The sequence below is a fragment of the Rhincodon typus genome, chromosome 21, assembly GCF_021869965.1.
Source record: "Rhincodon typus isolate 14 chromosome 21, sRhiTyp1.1, whole genome shotgun sequence".
Taxonomy (NCBI): domain Eukaryota; kingdom Metazoa; phylum Chordata; class Chondrichthyes; order Orectolobiformes; family Rhincodontidae; genus Rhincodon; species Rhincodon typus.
In genome coordinates this window covers 45739436-45759899 of record NC_063352.1, presented here as the reverse complement: position 1 = coordinate 45759899, position 20464 = coordinate 45739436, and the positions used below count along the sequence as shown (strand labels likewise).

Here is a 20464-nt window from a genome sequence, read left to right as displayed (position 1 = left end):
AACCGCTTTACCCTCATCCACCTGTTTGGTCACCTTCTCGAAGAACTCAATAAGGTTTGTGAGGCACGACCTACCCTTCACAAAACCGTGTTGACTATCCCTAATCAAATTATTCCTTTCTAGATGATTATAAATCCTATCTCTTATAATCCTTTCCAACACTTTACCCACAACCGAAGTAAGGCTCACTGGTCTATAATTACCAGGGTTGTCTCTACTCCCCTTCTTGAACAAGGGGACAACATTTGCTAGTCTCCAGTCTTCTGGCACTATTCCTGAAGACAATGACGACATAAAGATCAAAGCCAAAGGCTCTGCAATCTCCTCTCTAGCTTCCCAGAGAATCCTAGGATAAATCCCATCCGGCCCAGGGGACTTATCTATTTTCACACCTTCCAGAATTGCTAACACCTCCTCCTTATGAACCTCAATCCCGTCTAGTCTAATAGACTGTATCTCAGTATTCTCCTAGACTCCATTGTCTTTTTCCTGTGTGAATACTGACGAAAAATATTCATTTAGCACCTTTCCTATTTCTTCGGACTCCACGCACAACTTTCCACTACTGTCCTTGACTGGCCCCAATCTTACTCTAGTCATTCTTTTATTCCTGACATACCTATAGAAAGCTTTAGGGTTTTCCTTGATCCTACCTGCTAAAGACTTCTCATGTCCCCTCCTGGCTCTTCTTAGCTCTCTCTTTAGGTCCTTCCTGGCTAACTTGTAACTCTCAAGCGCCCTAACTGAGCCTTCACGCCTCATCTGCACATAAGCCTCCTTCTTCCTCTTGACAAGAGATTCAACTTCTTTAGTAAACCACGGTTCCCTTGCTCGACCACTTCCTCCCTGCCTGACAGGTACATACTTCTCAAGGACACGCAGTAGCTGTTCCTTGAACAAGCTCCACATTTCAATTGTGCCCAGCCCCTGCAGTTTCCTTCTCCATCCTATGAAGGAACTGATGACACTGTAACGAGGTTTGCAGATGATATAAAGATGGATGGAGGGACAGGTAATGTTGAAGAAGCAGGGAGGCTCCAGAAGAATCTGGCCAACTAAGAGAGTGGGCAAAGAAGTGGCAGATGGCATACAATGTGGCAAAGTATGAGGTTACGCACTTTGGTAGGAATAGAGGCATAAACTATTTTCTAAATGGGGAAAAGGCTTCAGAAATCTGAAGCACAAATGGATTTGGGAGTCCGAGTTCAGGATTCTCTTAAGGTTAACATGCAGGTTCAGTTGGCAGTTAGGAAGGAAAATGCAATGTTAGCATTCATTTCAAGAGGGATAGAATACAAGAGCAGGGATGTACTGCTGAGGCTGTATAAGGCTCTGGTCATTGTACGTTTGGAATATGGAGATCAATTTTGGGCCCCGTATTTAGGGATGGATGCACTGGTCTTGGAGGGAATCCAGAGGAGGTTTACAAGAATGATCCTGAAAAAAAGAAGGGCTTGTCATAGGAGAAACATTTGGAGGACTCTGGGTCTGTACTCAATGGAGTTTGAGTCATTGAATGTCTTTAAGACAGAGAAATAGTTTCTTGATTAGCTGGAGGAGTCCTTTGCAAATTTAGTTGCACACGCTAAAAAAAAACCAGGAGCACACAATCCACACATACACTCCAGAACTTGGTGGTGCCTCCAAGATGGGTAGTTGGCTTGTGACATTGAATCTCATATTATAGGTGGCAGCGGCAGACATAAACAGGGACAGCAGTAGTTCCTGCCTGAGGGCGCAGGGCACCCCATACTGTTCAGACAGATGCACATGCCAAGCCTGGTCGATGGGAAGAGACTTGCAGAGACTTGCCAAAAGCGCACATGAAGCTACAAGCACAGCCACATGATCACAAGATCGACAAATGGCATTGTATGAATCTCTTGCACCTCTGCGAATCCGGTCAGAACAATAAATCCATAGCTCTCTCATTCAGAGACTGGTCGAATCATTAGCGATGTGAACAGAATAGGCAGTCCTAGCAAACGTGGCATCAATTAGCTAGGAGTCTTGCTTGAACAAAGCAGCAGCTCTCAGATCTCAGTACTTGAGATGTTCCAGCCTGTTAACTATTCAGTCCCACCAGTCTCCGGTCTCCTGTCATCTTGTTCAGCCTGGTGAGCTGTCAGCACATGGGTTTGCCAGACTGAGGTTAAAGCCAGAATCCAGAGTCAAAGGTGTCGTCAAATGCCTTCCATTAAGCTTGAACCACAGATTTCCCTAGGCTGATGGGTTTCCCATACCTGATCAAACGTATCTAAGTTAGATGGGGATATTGGCAGATTTGTTGCAGTTTCTTTTCATGTCAACAGTTCTTGCTTCTTCAACCTCCCATACACAGTGATAAGCTGGCAGGTTGAAATGGCCCCCATGCATCTACGGTGACACGGTGGCTCAGTGGTTAGCACTGCTGCCTCACAGTGCCACAGTCCCACGTTTCATTCACCCTCAGACGACACACTCGAGTTTGCACATTCTCCCTGTGCCTGCGTGGGTTTCCTCTGCACGCTCCGGTTTCCTCCCACAGTCCGAAGTTGTACTGGTTAGGGTGGATTGGCCATGCTAAAAATTGTCCAGGGATGTGCAAGCTAGGTGGAATAGCCGTGGGAAATGCAGGGTTACCGGGATAGGCTGGGGGGTTGGTGGTGGTGGGGGGGGGAGCGGGGGGGTTCTGGGTGGTGCTGTCTGGACGGTCAGTGTGGACTCGATGGACCGAATGGCCTGCTTCCATACCGTAGGGATTCTATAATTCTAGTGTCCCACATACTGCTTTCTTGTTCTGTCACCTTCAAAAGATTAGGCCCAAACTTCTACATACCTCTGTTCTCGTACCCTCTTCAATATCCGTACTGCAAACTTTTCTACGTTGATGTTAATTTGCCATTTGTTCAGGTATCGCAATAGCTTATTTTTTAACAATATCGTTCATGGAATGTGGACATTGCTGCCGAGGCCAGTATTTATTGACAATACCTAATTGTCCTGGAGAAGCTGGTGGCAAGCTGCCTTCTCAAACCATTTAAGTCTGTATGTTTTAGGTCATGGCTTGAACTCAAATACTATCTGCCTCTCTGTTTCTTACATTTCCAAGTTCTGTCCCATTTGGAAAGATGCCTTGTACTAATTGGAGCAGAAACTGTTATGTTACCAGTAGTAATTGTGGGAGAATACTGTACAACTCCCTCCAGCTCAAGGAACAGCCTTCAACCACAAGTCTAGGTTTCATTCTTACTAACATTTACAAGTTTGCTGATGACACCACTATTGTAGGTCAGATCTCGAACAACGACGAGACAGAATACAGGAAAGAGATCGTGTGTTTAGCAGCATAGTGTAAAGGCAACAACCTCTCCATCAATGTCAGCAAAACAAAGGAGCTGGTCATTGACTTCAGGGAGCGGAGTACTGAAGTGGGGATGGTTGATAGTGCCAAGTTCCTGAGAGTGGTGATCACCAACAATCTGTCCCGGTCCACCCACGTCGATGTGATTGTCAAGGAAGTACAAGAACACCTTTGCTTCCTCAGGAGGCTAAGGAAATTCAGCATGTCCACAAGGACTCTTACTAATTCTTGTAAACACACCATAGAAAGTATTCTGAATGCATCACACAGTGTGGTATAGCATCTGCTCTCCCCAAAACTGCAAGAAACGAGAGTCATGAGCATAGCCCAGTCTAATCACACAAACCAGCCTTCCATCCACCGACTCCATCTATACTTCCTGCTGCCTCAGGAAAGCAACCAATATAATCAAAGACACCTCCCACCCTGGTTATACTCTCTTCCTCCCTCTACCATTGGGCAAAAGATACAAGTTTGAATACATGTATGAACAGATTCACGAACAGCATCTTCCCTGCTGTATCAGACTTTTGAATGGAGCTCTCAAATGTTAATTCTGATCGCTCAATATGCACCTACTCTGCGGCTGTAACCCTGTATTCTGCACTCTGTTCTGCTACCCTGATGCATTTTGTATGGTACAATCTCTGCCCGTATAGCACACAAAACAACACTTTCCACTGTATCTCAGTACATGGGACATCAAACTCAAACAACCTAGTTAATGGCAAAAATCTGTGCTGGCTCTCTTTTATTAGCCCATGCTTCTCCAAATGGTACCAATATTTTCTTGGATTTTTGTCTCAAGAAACTTCTCACCACCAACGTCAAACCGACTGGTATCTCCACTTTTTGAACATTTTCAATTCTCCAGCCCTCTAGCATCACCTGTGTCTATGATGGATTGGAAAACTGCATGCAGCACCTCTAATTTCTACTGTTACTTCCTTCAACCTCGGATAAATTCCACCTGGGTTAAGTGAGCTATTGACATTAAGCAGTGCCACTTCTCTCGGCACATGGTAACAAGTAGACCGTGCTGTCTCTCAATCAGTTCACTGGTGATCCATAACCTAGCTTCATATATCCCTCAATACCTATGTTTAGCAAAAGTCAAGCAACCTCAGCTTTAAAATTACAGTTATCTAGCAGAAATTGCAACTTGACAGAAGAGTCCATTTCCACACTTTGGTATAGATGTGATACCTAATTTCCTGCCTCAAACTCCTTCTCTGTAATGTTTAGACAATAGCCCCTCATCCTAGTCTCCCTAGTTAAGAGTATTTCTCTGTATCTACGCCATTTATGCACTTTAATGACTCAAAAGATTAGCTCAAATTACTTCAACAGTCTACATCCATGAATACAATTGTAGTTTGTGTAATCTCCTTAGGATGCCAGATAACACGCTGGTAAATTTAAACTGCACTCCTTCCTGATGTGTGGTGCCCAGAACTGACTCCAGTCCCTACATGTGCTCGAACAAGGGCTTTAATGAACTGCAGCATGAACTCACCCCTTATAGAGTCAGACACACACAGCACAGAAACAGGCCCTTTGGTCCAATCAGTCTATGCTGATCATCCCTCCAAACATTTCTTACTCATGTCCTTATCCAAATGTCTTTTAAATGTTGTAACTGTACTCACATCCACCACTTCCTCAGGAAGTTCATTCCACACACAAACCACTCTGTGTAAACAAAAACTGTCCCTCGTCTTTTCTCACCTTAAAAAAATATGCTGCCTAGTCAGGAAATTCCCCAGCCTGGGGAAAAGCCCCTGTCATTCACCCTATCCATGCCCCTCATGATTTTATAATCTGCTATAAGGTCACCTCTCAGCCTCCTACGCTCCAGTGAAAAAAAGTCTCAGCCTATCCAGCCTCTCCTTACAATTCAAACCTTCCATTCCCAGCAACATCTCGGTAAATCTCTTCTGCACTCTCTCCAGCTTAAGATCATCCTTATAATATTACCCTTTTATTCTGATTTTCTACAGAGGTCAATATTCCACTAGTTTTGATGAGTTTCTGTACCTGCACACGACCCTTTAATGATGGATGTATTTGTATCCCCAAGTCTCTCTAGATTGCCACAGTTTTTAGTTCCCCAATACTTAGGGAGTACTCTATTTTTTTTAAAAAGGTGTAATTTCACAATTACGCACAATGAGAGTCATGTGGGACAAAGGAGACACATTTATTTTGTCTATTAATTTGTCTTTGTAACTCTTCATTTCTATCTACACTTCTTAGAACGTGCTCAACTTTATCATCACTGGCAAACTTGCAAGTGCAGATTTCTAACCTAGCATCTATCAAAGATAAATACAGGGAAGAGTTAGGACCTCAACATAGATCCTCATAGGGGAGCATTTCTGATATCTTGCCAATTAGCTTTTTATCTATTATCCCCAATCTGTAATTCAATAATTTGTCTTTAATTCCATGAGCTTCAACTTCAGCAGACAGCATCTTCTCCAGGTCTTTGTCAAACATCTCCTGGAAGTCCTTATAAATAACTTCCTTTAAATACCTGAGTGCATCTCATTTTAAGAAAGTTACTTTCTTAATAATGGGGCTTATTGCACTTGGGTTAATTCTGGTGTGTGCCTGATCCTGCGTTAACATTACTTTCCTTTAATAAGCTCCTTAACCCCTTTCATCACATACTATATGCTGCTAACACCAAACTGGCTCTTCAGTAAGTACTGATACAGAGTACTCATCAGGTACCTTAGCCCAGCCCTTCACTTCCACGAATAAATCTCCTTTTGTAACCCTCAATCAGCCTCATTGCTCTTCTGACAAATTTGTTAACGTTCATGCTGACAGAAAACCCTCAATTCTCTCATGTAAGCCGCTGAATACTGGATAAAAATCTCCATCCCACTCTCCGTCTGATCCCAGCCTTCTGTGTTGTGGCAATGGAGCAAATAAAGAACATCCAGTCTTTTGATTTGACACATTCAGTCTCCTGGATTTAGCATTCAGGCCGATAACTTCAGACCATAACCCTAAAATCAGACAGCAATTGACGGTTGTCATTCTCTGTAATTATACCTGACCTACACTCACCTCTTGGTGGTTTATTCGCTACCACCCATTTTCTGCCATTTAATCTTCCTTTGTGTTCTTGGTTTCACTCCACCTACTCCCAATCATCATTCAGCAATACTTGGTTGCTTGCTGAAATAATAAAACAGCCTTGTCAGATTTCTAACTTTTCACGTACTAACAAAAACCCATGGGTCTAAAACAGGTCACGATGAGGTTGATACAGGCCACTGGTGAGGCTTCTTCTGGAATACTGTGTCCAGTTCTGATCGCCCGGTTACAGGAAGGATACTAAGCTGGACTGGGTTCCGAAAAGATTTATAACTCACACCCAGCAACATCCTGGTAAAGAAAGGCTGGGACTTTTTTCGCTGGAGCATAGGTGGGTGAGAGACGACATCAAAGAAGTTTATAAAATCATGAGAGGTGTAGAGAGTGTTACTGGTGGGTGTTTTTTTTTTCCTAGGGTGATGGATTTCAAGTCTAGGGTGCACATTTTTAAGGTGAGACAAGAGGAATTTAGAAAAGACACGAGGGAGCAAATTTTATTTTTAAACACAGTGGTTTGTGTGTGGAAGGAACTTCCAGAGGAAGTGGTGGATGTGGGTACAGTTACAACATTTAAAAGACACCTGGATAAGTACATGAACAGGAAAAGGTTTGGTGGGATATGGGCCAGGAGCAGGCAGGTGGGACTAGTTTAGTTTGGGATTATGTTTGGCAAGGACTGGTTGGACCGAAGGATCTGTTTCTATGCTGTGTGAATCCATGACTATTAGCGTATTTCAGTCTTGATAGATGCTATATCCACAGAATTGCAAGTGTGGAAACAGGCCCTTCAGCCCAACAAGTCCACAACAATCCTCCAAAGAGTATTACACCCAGACTCAGCCCACTACCCTAACCCTCTAACACTGCAATTCCCATGGCTAATTCACCTAACCTGCACGTCCCTGGACACTATGGGCAATTTAGCATGGCCAATCCACCCTAATCTGCACACCTCTGGACTGTGGGAGGTAACTGGAGCACCCGGAGGAAACCCATGCAGATACGGGGAGAATGTGCAAACTCCACACAGACAGTCACCCGAAGCTGGAATCGAACCTGGGTCCCTGGCACTGCGAGGCAGCAATGCTAACCACTGAGCCCCATGCCACCCCAGAAATGCTGCAGGCATTGTAAAGACAAGAGATGGAAATTAGTGAGATTTGTTCTTCAGTGTAGGTTATCGCAGCTTTGTTGCCGTACAGTAACGTACTAAGGATCCAGGCTTTGTGCATAGTCACCTTGAATCTACCATGATAGACGGGCCCTCTCTTATTGGACAGCTGAGCACATTCATTAGGAAGGCAGTCTGCAACACTGGTGAACTCAGGACTGGGCATGGAGAAACAACAAACTGATTCGCTTGTGTACGAGGCCTGGATCCTTAGTTCATTACCGTACGGCAGCAAAGCCTTGATAACCTACACCGAAGAACAAAGCTCAATAACTTTCATCTCCTGTGTCTACAAAGTATCTTCAGCATCACAGGGTACAACAACGACCACTGAGGCATTCTCCTCTATGCCAAACACACCAGTACTCACCATCCAAAGGCAGTTTCATTGGTTTGGTCATGAGCCAAGGATGAGCGATGACTGCATTCCCAAGGATGAGAGAGATGGAGAGATAGCCTGTGCCAAAAGACTAGCCAAACACCCAAAGCTCTGATAACAAGCATGCTGACAAAAGAGACAAAACACCTGAACTTCAATCCCAAAGATAAGAGAAATCTCTGGTTGTTGAGTGGCAGCATGGTGGCTCACTGGTTAGCACTGCTGCCTCACAGCGCCAGGGACCTGGGTTCGATTCCTCCCTCAGGCAACTATCTGTGAGGGGTTTACAGACACAGGGAGAATGTGCGTGGTTTACCTCTGGGTGCTCCGGTTTCCTCCCACAGTCCAAAGATGTGCGGGTTAGGTGGATTGGCCATGCTAAACTGCCTCAAAGAACCCAGGAATGTACAGGCTAGATGGGTTAGCCATGGGAAATGCAGGGTTACAGGGATGGGGTAGGAGGTGGGTCGCTGTTCGGAGGGTCAAGGTGGACTCAATAAGCCAAATGGTCTGCTTCCCCCCCCTCCCCTCAATTGATTATATGAGAGATGCAAAAAGGTGACATCAGCTGCAGGGAGGATTTGGCCACCACGATGACATGGTTTCAGAAAGTCCAAAGTGGCTGCCAGCCCTTCAAACGAGGTGCCAGTGGAGACCAGCCACAGCAACAGCACAGAACAACCTTGCGTATGGCACCCATGGCAGATGTTGCCCTTTCTGGAGTTTGCTTGCTCACTCAGAGGCAGAGCTAAATTCTGCCAACCTCAGTGACATTTGGAGGCTGCATTCCCATCATTTCTCACTGATGGAAGGGTGTCATTCAATTCACTTTAGTCCTCAGTTCGGTTTTGTACTTTCAATCGTAAATGGGACGGGCCACAAACAGCCTTTTACAAATCCTACAATGGATTGTACAAAGGAAGAAATTCCACCGCACAATGCAAAAACCTTGTGAGCTATGGCATGCCTTATAAATGCACACTAATTAGATTTTGAAAAGCTTCATGGAACTAGCTCACTGGTTTAATTAGAAAACAAACATAAGATGAACAATGAAGGTTGAATCTGGCATGTCCAAGTTTGGGAGGATTTGTAGCTCGGGTTGTGGTTGAGGTTGTAGACTTACTCACCGAGCCGGTGCAAACATTTTGTCACCCTGCTCGGTAACATCGTCAGTGCGCCTCCGGTGAAGCGTTGGTGTTTTGTCCCGCTTGTTATTTATATGCCTCGGTTTGCTGGGGTGGTTGGTAATACTTCCGGTTCTGTTTCTCAGTGGTTCGTACACAGGGTCTAATTCAATGTGTTTGTTGGTGGAGTTCCGGTTGGAATACCAGGCCTCCAGGAATTCCCTGGCATGTCTCTGCTTGGCTTGTGCTATTACGAACATGTTTTCCCAGTTGAATTCGTGTCCCTCGCTGTCCATGTGTAGTGAGACAAGTGAGAATTGATGGCTTGCTCCAGTGTGGATGCCCATTCCTGGTCGGTTGCATTGGAGTACAGAGTTTTTTGGCACACAATTTCCCACTTGTATTTGTGGAGGCAGTTGTGGGCATCGTTGATCATAACCCTTATCATTCTGCCGCCATTCTGTTCAGCTGTCCTCTGTGCCTGTGGATTGTTGACAGGTGGTTTATACCTTAAGCTTTGTGGTAGTACCTGTTTTCTGAGGCATTCGTGCAGGAAGGAGAGTTGCTCATTGGTCGTGCTCAGTCGGATGGCATTTGTTTCCCATCTGCGGGCCAGTTGAGGGCATTGTGCCCATAGGGGTGTTTAAAAGTTTGAGAAGATTTGTAGCTCGGGTTGTGGATGAGGCTGTCAACATGCGCACCCAGACATCACCACACCAACAGATGGTGATAGACCCGACACCAGTTAGGGACCCGGATTACAACGATCCTGAAGAAATTACATAACTCAGGAGACATCAGCAGGACAGACTACCAAAAAAAAAATGAAGCCAGAGGGATGCACACACCCCAATTCGACTTACTCCCCAAGGTACAGAAACTGAGGGGCCCCTCAGACACACCAACATATAGACTGGCCAAAGAACTACAACAGAAATTGAAATACTTAGGTGGACAACACTATTCACTCATCCCAAGAATTCCTCAACATCATCAAGGACACCAGGATAGAAGAGAGTGAGATAATGATATCAACTGATGTAACAGCACTATTTACATCCATTAACATTAACCCAGCCAAAAAGAGACAATTGCCACACTGTTGGAAGAATCATGTAGGCAGGGAACCCAGGACACCAACAACATCAATAGGGACACCACCGTGAAACTACTAGATCCGTGCCTCACAACCCACTTCACCTTCAACGACAGCATATACAAACAAATCAATGGAACACCAATGGGATCCCCAATTGATTGCAGAAGCAGTAATGCAGAGGTTATAACAGACAGCGCTCCCCAAACTTGGGTCCGATATGTAGATGACACCTTTGTGATTATCAAACGCACAAGACTAGAAGAAACCCACTGACACAAACATCATCCTCACCGGGATAAAATTCACAGAAGAAGAAGAGAACAATAACCGACTACCCTTCCTGGACATAATGGTAGAACGCAAAAACAGTGGGGAGCTCCAGACTAGTGTATATAGAAAGACCACACACGCAATTACACGAGCAACCACCCTTATGCCCACAAACTGAGCTGCATCAGGATCCTATTTAAATGAGCCACACTTTGCAGCAACCCGGGACTACGCAAAGCAGAACAGGAGCACTTATACGGAGTCTTCAAAAGGAATGGATACCCATAAAACACAATCTGCTGTTACCTCCGAGACACACCACAACAGGAAGACACAACACAACCAGACTCACTAATTGCCCCACCGTACATCAAGGACATTTAAGAGATGACCACAAGACTACTCAGACCCCTAGGCATCAGAGTAGCCCACAAACCAACATCCACCCTATGACACCTACTGATGAATGTAAAGGATCCCATACTCAAAACCAGCAAAACTGGGGTAATATACAAAATACCATGCAAGGAATGTGAGAAACACTACATAGGCCAAACCGGAAGAAAACTGACAATACGGATACATGAACACCAACTAACCACTAAAAGACAGAACCAATTCTCACTGGTCTTGGTACACATGGACAGCGAGGGACACAAATTCGACTGAGACAACACATCCATAATAGCACAAGCCAAACAGAGACACACCAGGGAATTCCTGGAGGCCTGGTATTCCAACTGGAACTCCATCAAGCACACTGAATTACAAACCACTGAGAAATAGAACTGGAAGTAACACCAACACCCCCAGCAAACCGAGGCATATAAATAACAAGTGGGACAGACGCTTCACCGGAGGCACACTGATGATGTTTCCTCACCCTGCTAGGTAACATCTGCAATCAAACATACCAAATTCCACAGTCATTCCTTGCTGATCACAGGGTCACTATGACTCATCCTGAGAGCAGGGAACTCAAAAACGGATTGCAGTCACGACTCCCAATCACTATTCAGTAGTTCCTAGAAAGCACTTGTGGATGGGCAGGTTGAGAACAGTAGGAAGACCTGCTGCTGAAATTGGAAAAACCTCTTCCAAAACCACAAGGTCTACCTCACATTCTTCTGCCATATAACCTTCCCATGATGACTAACTTCCCATTACATTGGCAAACCGCCGTATCACATTCCCTCTACCTCAGAACAATGGAGTGCTGCTTTCTCACCAACTGGCAACTGGTCTGTTAGAAATGGAGCTTTCTTGCTTTTGTGCATTTTGCAGTTCAATTCCAAAGCAGTTGAGGCAAAGTCCACTTTTGCAAATATTTCCATCCAAAGACATCACACATCCCACCAATTGTCCTCCCTTCTCTCAACATCCCATCCAGTCCCCAGTAAGTAACTGAGCTATAAAAACAACACTATTAATTTTGATGGATTATACAGTCAGAACTTCATTATCAAACAGACAACTTGTCTCATGTCTGCTGTGCACACAAGACTGTACTGATTGAGACAAACACACACAGAGACCAAATATTCGAAGAGATTGCATTCAGTTTTAACAAGGCAGGAGATAAGACAAGAGCAAAAGGGAAGACATCACTTCAAGAATAAAAATAGAGGGGTTGAATTCTTCTGCATTCTACTCGAACATTAAAACTTTAAGTTTCCTGGGATCTGATGAATGTACCTCAGTGTTATAAATGTTGCAGTAACAAATCTGCCATTCTTTGGGTTTACAACAAACTAGGGCTTGTTTTACATACATTGTCCATTTTTAAATTCCAGCGTTTCAATTCGCACAACAGTTATTGTGGCTTTCACATTGAGTCAGATTGTTAGAAAGTACTGCAGTTCACCAGGAAGTATCTCACCAAATTCACATGACATTCTACCATCAACAGATTTTTACGACATTGTATGACTCCCTCACAATCAGCTCATACATTCTTTCATTCTCGCTTCAATGTGAGACTTAAATTACTTCCTATTTTCCACTCTTTATTTTACAAATTTCTATTACTAATGATTCAATAGTAGAGCTTTTGCTTTAGTGAAAATTAATTTGTAATCACAACATGCCTCAGGCATGATCAAATAATTATAGTGTAGACTTGCTCTTGGAGCAGTTAAGTTCAATGCAGCACTTATCAAAAGGAAGCCAAAGTACATTTTCTAAAATAATTGTTGAGGCTACTACAACTTCGAACCACTAAAGATTTGTTGGAACTTTGAATGCTTCCAGTAAATCTGCAGCTGTGATTATTTTTTTTCTACATATTTAAAAGCTACACTAGCTCACTTTTAAGTTCAGCACAACATTAAAATGCCTGCACAGGTGTTTAGCATCTAGATGTGACACCCCATACTACTCTCCTTTAATCCTCCTGTTGACATAACAGCGCCGAGAGCAGAATGTAGACTGTCAGATGACTGCTTTGTAAACCTTACCTTCTGCATGCCAAACTGTGGCCCCACGTAAAGTGGGGGAGGAGTTTCAGTGCTGGTCAGCGAGATGTTGTCTTGGCTGGGCAATTCCATTTCACGGATCACGTGAGACTTAAGCTTGCCGTACCTCTGGCTGCAGTGGCGAAGGCTCTTCCTCTGCCATTTTTGAGTGGTATCATTGTCCTTGCTAACTCCAAACCAGTCGGCTGTGCCTCTGTAGAACATAACAGATCAGTGATTACCCTGAGCGTCGATGGGTCTTTGCTGATCGACTGATACTGAAGCATCACTTAGGAATAATGCAATATTGTTGTGCCACCAATCCATTAAGAGCTATTCGGGAGTTGGGACAACACTGATTCTGCAGTTGATGTATTTGTGCATTCTTACCAAATATGGAGCACATCAGGCACTTTTCAGAGACATGCTCTGCACCTTGAGCACAGAGGAACAATTTCAGGGTTAAGTCATGTATTAGCTCTTCTCCATGATGATGATAGATGATAGTATAAGGTAGGGGTGGAGGTTAGATAGACCTTAGGTTTATGGTAAAAATTCGGCACAATCGTGGGCCGAAGGGCCTGTACTGTGCTGTACTGTTCTATGTTCTATAAATGACTTGGATAGTCTTAAAGATGTACATGCTGTGTCACCCGTGTTTGAAATTCCTGTTGTATCTTCCATCCAAATCACAAGATAAAACATAAAACACACACGGTTCAACAATGATTCAGCTGATGTTAAACTGAGCAGGTTGAAAATGGGCAGTGAATCAAAGAAATTTCAGAATAGGAGACCATTCAGTCCTTTAGTGCAAGCTCCACATCCGACCAACCTGTTCTAATATCATTTTACTGATCACATATGATCAGGATAGAAAAGTACTCTGAGCAGCAGTGAAATCACAGCTCGAGAGTCATCATAGAATCCCGACAGTGTGGAAGCCATTTGGTCCATCCGAAGGGCATCCCATCCAAACCCATCACCTTGCCCTATCCCCATATTTACCATAGTTGATGCACACAGCCTGCACATCCCTGGACACTATGGACAATTTAGAACGGCCAATCCGCCCTAACCTGCACATCTTCGGACTGTGGGTGGAAACCCACACAGACACAGGGAGAATGTGCAAACCCCACACAGACAGTCGCCCAAAGGTTGAATTGAACCCTGGTGCTGCAAGGCAGCAGTGCTAACCACTGGGTCACCACGCCACACTATATAGCATTAGTTGCCCAAATCAGAGTTTAGGGGAGCAAGGGGTGACTTAACTGAAGTAAAGAAAACACAGAACGGTCTTGACAAATTGGACGTGGAAAGGCTGGTCCCTGTTGTGGGTGAGTCTAGAACTAGAAGGCTTTGTTTTAAAATCAGGGCATTGTGCTACTTTAGAACCCTGTGCCTCAGATAGTTGTGGATGTTGAATATTTTAGGCAGAAGTAGATAGGTGTGTATTAGGAAGGGAATCAAAGGATAATAGGGACAGATAGGAATGTGGAATTTGAACACAAACAATTCACGATAACATGATCTTATTGAATGGTGGAGCAGGCTCGAGGGGCTGAAGAGCCGACTCCTACTCCTGTTTTTCATGCTTGCAACCCAAGCACTTAATTCCACAACCACTCCACCAGTATTGCACTGCGCTCTGAGTGGCCAATAAAGGAAACAGCCCTGTAATTCCACCTTGAAATGCTGGGGTTGACTTGGTTTAAAACAAGTTTTCATATTCTAATTGCAATAAAACAAATATCAAAAAACAAGTGTGGATCCAAAGTTCCTGCTCTCCATCAATTCTCTGATCAATGGATACAATCTTCCAGTCTAGTTTTGAACTCTTTACTCAAATTCTCTGATCTTTTGTATTATTACACTGGCTTTTCTCAGCTTTCACTGTGAGGACTTCCTTCCATTATCTCTGGTGTTATCAGTGACTTGCTTCTTCTGGTGCTGCACAAAAGCTCCAAAATGCTTTCTGTTTAAAAAGAAAGGCCCTAAATTGCAATACTCCAATGCAATCAAAACATTTCTTATACAGGCATAGCTATAACTCATTGCCTTCATACAGATTACCCCAGTAAAGGAAAACTGGAATCCAAGTTGCTTTTCTAAATTTATGGTGCTGCTTTTACAGATCACTTTGTTTCCTTTCCTCACTGAAGACATCGTTATTTAGATTAGATTTTCATTTACTACACTTCCACTCACCACTTAGATAAACTGCTCCCCACTTATCCCATTAAAATAGTGTTTACTGTGTACCAGTATCTCTTAACTTGTCTATGTGTTTATGTCATCTCTTAATTCATCCTCAGGTTTGCCTGCAAAGTTGCCTCAGCTGGAATCTGGGCTCCCATTGCCATTTCGATTAGCTTTCAGCTCCTTGTTGGATTTCCTCCTGTTGTCTCTCTGGTACAGCTAGGCTGCAAGCAACAGACCAGGGTCATCAGGGGGACAGTCTGGCCAGGCATAAATGAATCTTCATCTTGAACTAGCCAAAACAAGGCTTTCGGATGTCTGCAATATGCCTTATCATCCTTGAGACCCCCCCCCCCAGTGCTAGAGCTAGTCAGACACTGCACTTCATGCTCCTCATTGCAGGGTGGGGAATCAAGGAACAGCACACGTCACCACCCACGTATGTAGGTACCCCTCTGTCAAATAATGTTGGCACCATAGAATTATCCGCAAATGAGATACATCGGCTTCATGCTGACTTTACATTTCCATTAAGTGAAAGCCCTTGAAGTTTTTTATGGTGGTCTGAATGGGTGCAGTGAGTGACATGGTGGCTCAGTGGTTAGCACTACTGCCTCTCAGCGCCAGGGACCCGGGTTCAATTCCACCCTCGGGCGACTGTCTGCATGGAGTTTGCATATTCTCCCCGCGTCTGTGTGGGTTTCCTCCAGGAGCTCCGGTTTTTTCCCCCCCACAGTCTAAAGTTTGGCAGGGTAGGTGGATTGGCATTGCTAAATTACTCACTGTGTCCAGTGGTGTTCAGGCTAGGTGGGTTAGCCTTGGAAAATGCAGGGTTATGGGGATAGGATTGGAGGGGTGGGGGGGTGAGGGGGGGGCAGGAGAGGGATGCTCTTTGGAGGGTCGGTGCAGACTTGATGAACCAAAATGGCCTCTTTCTGCACCGTTGGGATTCTAAAATTCTCTGATCACACGATCATACATGTGTCATCTGTGTCCCTTAATTTCAGGGAATTCTGGTATCTGTAGTGGGGAGCAAGAGATATCTTTTGTCCAGGTGAAAACTGTGCCAGTCACCTGTTTGACGTATTGGTAAGATGCAAATTGACTTATCTGTCCAAAGTTCCTTGTGGCGGAACGTAATGGAAATGTAATGTCAGCACAAAGTCGATGTCTCATTTGCGGAAAATTCTATGGTGCCAACTTGGTGTGAGCAGGCATGACATGATGTAGACATAGAACCCCAGTGTGGAAACAGGCTATTCGGCCCTCCGAACAGCATCTGACCCAGACCCATCCCCCTACCCCTACCCCTGGAACCCTGTATTTGCCGTGGGTAACACTCCTAGCCTACACATCCCTGGACGCAGTTCAGATATTTAGCATGGCCAATATGCCCTAACCTGCACATCTTGGGATTGTGGGAGGAACCCGGGGGAAACCCACTCAGACACAGGGAGAACATGCAAACTCCACACAGTTGTCGGAGGCTGGAATTGAACCCAGGTCCCTAGTACCGTGAGGCAGCAGTGCTAACCACTGAGCCAGTGTGCCATCCCACGGTACCACATTAAAGTTCGGCAGTAAACTGGTTGCAGCACTGTCTCAGTTTTTGGGGGAAAATATTGGGAAAAAGTTTGGAAAGCAGCACTCTGATACAATTGGCTGATGCTGAAATTCCACTGGTCTATCGCTTCCTCCTTGAGGAAACGGAATCACAAGATTTCCAGTCACGTTTGCAGGAAGATGTAACTCCAAGTCTGTACACACACCTTTCAGGTTATGAAGAAACAGATACACAATCTCAAATCCTTCCTCTCATCCTCTTCCACAACCTCCAAACAAAAAGTAGACTGGCTGTCATAACTCTTTAAAACTAAACTGGTAACAAAGGTAAGTAGCATTTCTCCAAGTGGGAAGTTCTTCTTCAGACATGCAAACAAAAAACAGCACCTTGACTAATTTTCAATTAATATTTCTGCCAATTTTAAGAAATCAAACTCAAACTCCCTGGAAATACATGTGCTAATAAGATGATGATTACTGCACAGCATCAATATAAGATTCACTCTTTCCCTGCCAGCTTTGAAAATCCAACCTGATGTTGCAGGTCTGTTTTGAGAAGGATGGTATTCAAATAAATCAAGTCAAGATACTTTCGGCCTCAGGCAAAGCATACTCCATTTCCCTTCTATTGCTTGCTTAAAGGTTTTCATTTGGATTGTAGCGAAATGTTACAAAAGCAGTAACAGAATTTAATTAAATCCTAGTGCCTTAATTTGTCATCAGGGAAGATGTAATCTGGAAACTCGATTTGAAGAATTTTTACTTGTCGACAGACTTGTTTGTACCTGTCTCTTATCTTAAGTGCCTTTCCATATTGTCCTCAAAGTCTATACTTTATGGCTAACAGAGAACAACAGTGTTATTTAAAGCACAGGGCCCTTCTCTCATTGGAACACCCACATCCTAAAATCATTATTTGTTGTTTTTGTGGTGCGATTGAGCAGTCAACCAAGCAAATAATTCTCAAAGAAAGAGTCTGAATCATTGAACAATGCGCCCCTAGGAACAAGTGTAACTGTCCTCCTTAATAAGGTGTTAAGTTTAAAGACTTGCTTTGGCACACACCTGTTGCTCATTTGTTTTATTTTAACGCTGAAAAGATTATCCACGATGGGTTATACATTATTGAACTGAATTAAGTTTCATCCTTTATCTGCAGCTTTTTTTTAGGCCATCTGGATAGTTTGTCACAGATAATAACTCATTCTTCTCAAAAGGCTCTTCTCCAGCTGACTACTTGAACCGCAGCTTATTAATGGGAGTATCAACATCATTCAACATAAAGTTGTATTTGGTGGAGGTGGCTACTCCTGTTGCCAATTGTTCCATGCCTTTTAGATTCGCTCCAGTGATCTGCCCTCTATTCATGCCCCGAAACACAGCGTTCCACTTTCATTTGGAAAATATTGCTCAGAGTCCACCACCATTAATCGCTGAAACCCTTCCAAGAGTACAAGCAATCAGCAGTTGCTCTGGATTCTCTACTGCAATATAACAGTTTCAGCATTGTGTAGCTAAGTTTGATACCATCATTAATGGTACCATCAGGGATACATAAACTAGGAGGATTAGCCACGTTAAATGTGGTGTCATGGGGATAGGGTAGGGGGGTAGGTCTAGGCAGCATTTATTGCCCATCCCTAATTGCCCAGAGGGCAGTTAAAAGTCAACCACATTGCTGTGGATCTGGAGTCACATGTAGGCCAGACCAGGTAAAGATGGCAGTTTCCTTCCCTAAAGGACATCAGTGAACCAGATGGTTTCTCCGACAATGGATTCACGGTCGTTGTTAGACTCTTAATTCCAGATACTTATTGAATTTAAACTCCACCATCTGCCGTGGCAGGATTTGAACCTGGGTCTCCAAAATGTTACCTGGGAATCTGGATTAACAGTTCAGGCATGATACCACTAGACCATCACCTCCCCCTAAACACTTGAGGGTTGGTGCAGACTGGATAGGCTGAACAGCTTCTTTCCACACTGTAAGGATTCTATGATTAAGTGACAGTAGTCAGACACTTCATTCCTTCACTGTCACTGGATCAAAATCTTGGAGCTCCCTTTCTAACAGAGCTATGGGTGTACCTACACTGCACAGACAGGAGCGGCTCAAGTTGGTAGCTCATCACCAATTTCTCAAGGGCAACTAGAGATCGCCAGTAAATGCTGGTCTAACCAGTGATGCCCATATCCCATGAATGAATGAAAGCAGGCTAAACAATCAGAAAGAAACAGAGACCAACTGTAAAGGTTCACTGCTTGTTAGCCAAGTTTACTTCTCATTAACCAGCGGTCAAATCTGGCACTCTGCTAATCTGTCTGGTACGACTGTAGGTGTTCTCGTGTCACACAGTGGGTAGGTTCTCCATCTCCGAGTCAGGGTCTAGTGACCGGGGAAAGTGTGTTCATAACCTGGCCGAAAGAACTCAAGTACCAACACGCAAGTCCTTCCAACTCACAGTAGCGTGTAGTAAGATTCCTGGTCAGCAATGAGGTGGAAGGAAATTGCAGCCTCTACCAACACTGTCCAAAGCTCTAATTTAAACGTATATGTGACCAAAACAGCCTAAAGTGCATCTGTGTGTATGTGGTTCAGTTGACTGGAGTGGATCAGATTGGTACCAAGTGTGTGGTGTTTGATGTCGGTTCCTGCTTGGGTGGATTTGAAACCAGCCTCCTTTCCCTCCCAAGGGTGGAGAACATGGTGCTGGGAGTCCAATCTGCCCAGGAGTGGAGAACTCAAGCAAAAGACAGCAGCCATCCAGATGTTGATGTTACTCATCCAGACATTGAGACAGCATTCTCCATCTCCCACTAACCCAAATCGGTGCTTGCAAAGCTATTACTTCAAATAGCACACCAGCTGACTTTCAGTCAAATTACTGACATTGGAAAGAGTGCACTGTTTATAGAGAAAATGAACAATACCAACTACATAATATAATCCACTGCAACTAAGGTGAAGTTTCTTTTAAAACCATAAAAATCTAATTAGACTAAGTGAATAGTTGGAGGGGCCAATGTTTAATTGCTCTTCAAGGCTGTAGGCAAAACCTTTACCAATCAATTAAAATTAGGGTCAAGTCAGTCAAAGGTTATAGATATATCACCTCTTGGAGTATTTCAGACACTTATTTATTAAAATAAATGGAGAAAATCTTGTGAGTAACTATCATTGCATCTTGTACTTATCTCATTTAAAAAGTACAAATCTGACGGATGGGAAATGCCTTGTTAATATAAAAAAGTTTTTGTTATCCAGTCATTTCTAATATAAATAAACCACATTTATTCATAAGAAAACATCAAAGTGTACCTGAATGCTGCACTCAGTTCATAAGTTAGCACACACAATAGGTTCATATCAAATTCCTCTGCACTATTTCAACACAAGCTTTAGCCTGTTCAGTTTAAATTGGTTAACAGCACTGTTAAAGTAACAGAGAGAAATATGATACTATGTGTTGAGTACTTATGAGAAAAAAGTGAATGATGGCAATTTCTATATTAATATGCAAAACCTGAGGGGTGACACATTCACTAGAATATTTTCTGTAGTCTTCTTTGTCTAACTTTTAGAAGCTGTATTAAGACAATACAAAATGGAGTTAATATTTTTAGGAGTTAAACTACGCTTTTTGTAATAGCTACCCGATTGTGTATGTTTGAGCGTATCAAATCAGAGCTGAGAGTGATAGAAATTAGAGATAACAAGGTGTAGAGCTGGATGAACACAGCAGGCCAAG

At 43.7% G+C, this 20464-nt stretch overlaps 1 protein-coding gene across 3 annotated transcripts in view; it reads right to left on the bottom strand.

Moving 5' to 3' along the window:
- rhbdf1a (rhomboid 5 homolog 1a (Drosophila)) overlaps positions 1-20464 on the bottom strand; it is a 226002-nt gene that overhangs the window by 64664 nt on the left and 140874 nt on the right. For all 3 annotated transcript variants that reach the window (XM_048609427.1, XM_048609425.1, XM_048609426.1), the window contains one exon: positions 12954-13164. In XM_048609427.1, the coding sequence (XP_048465384.1) occupies positions 12954-13164 (211 nt within the window). The remainder of the gene's footprint in view (positions 1-12953; positions 13165-20464) is intronic.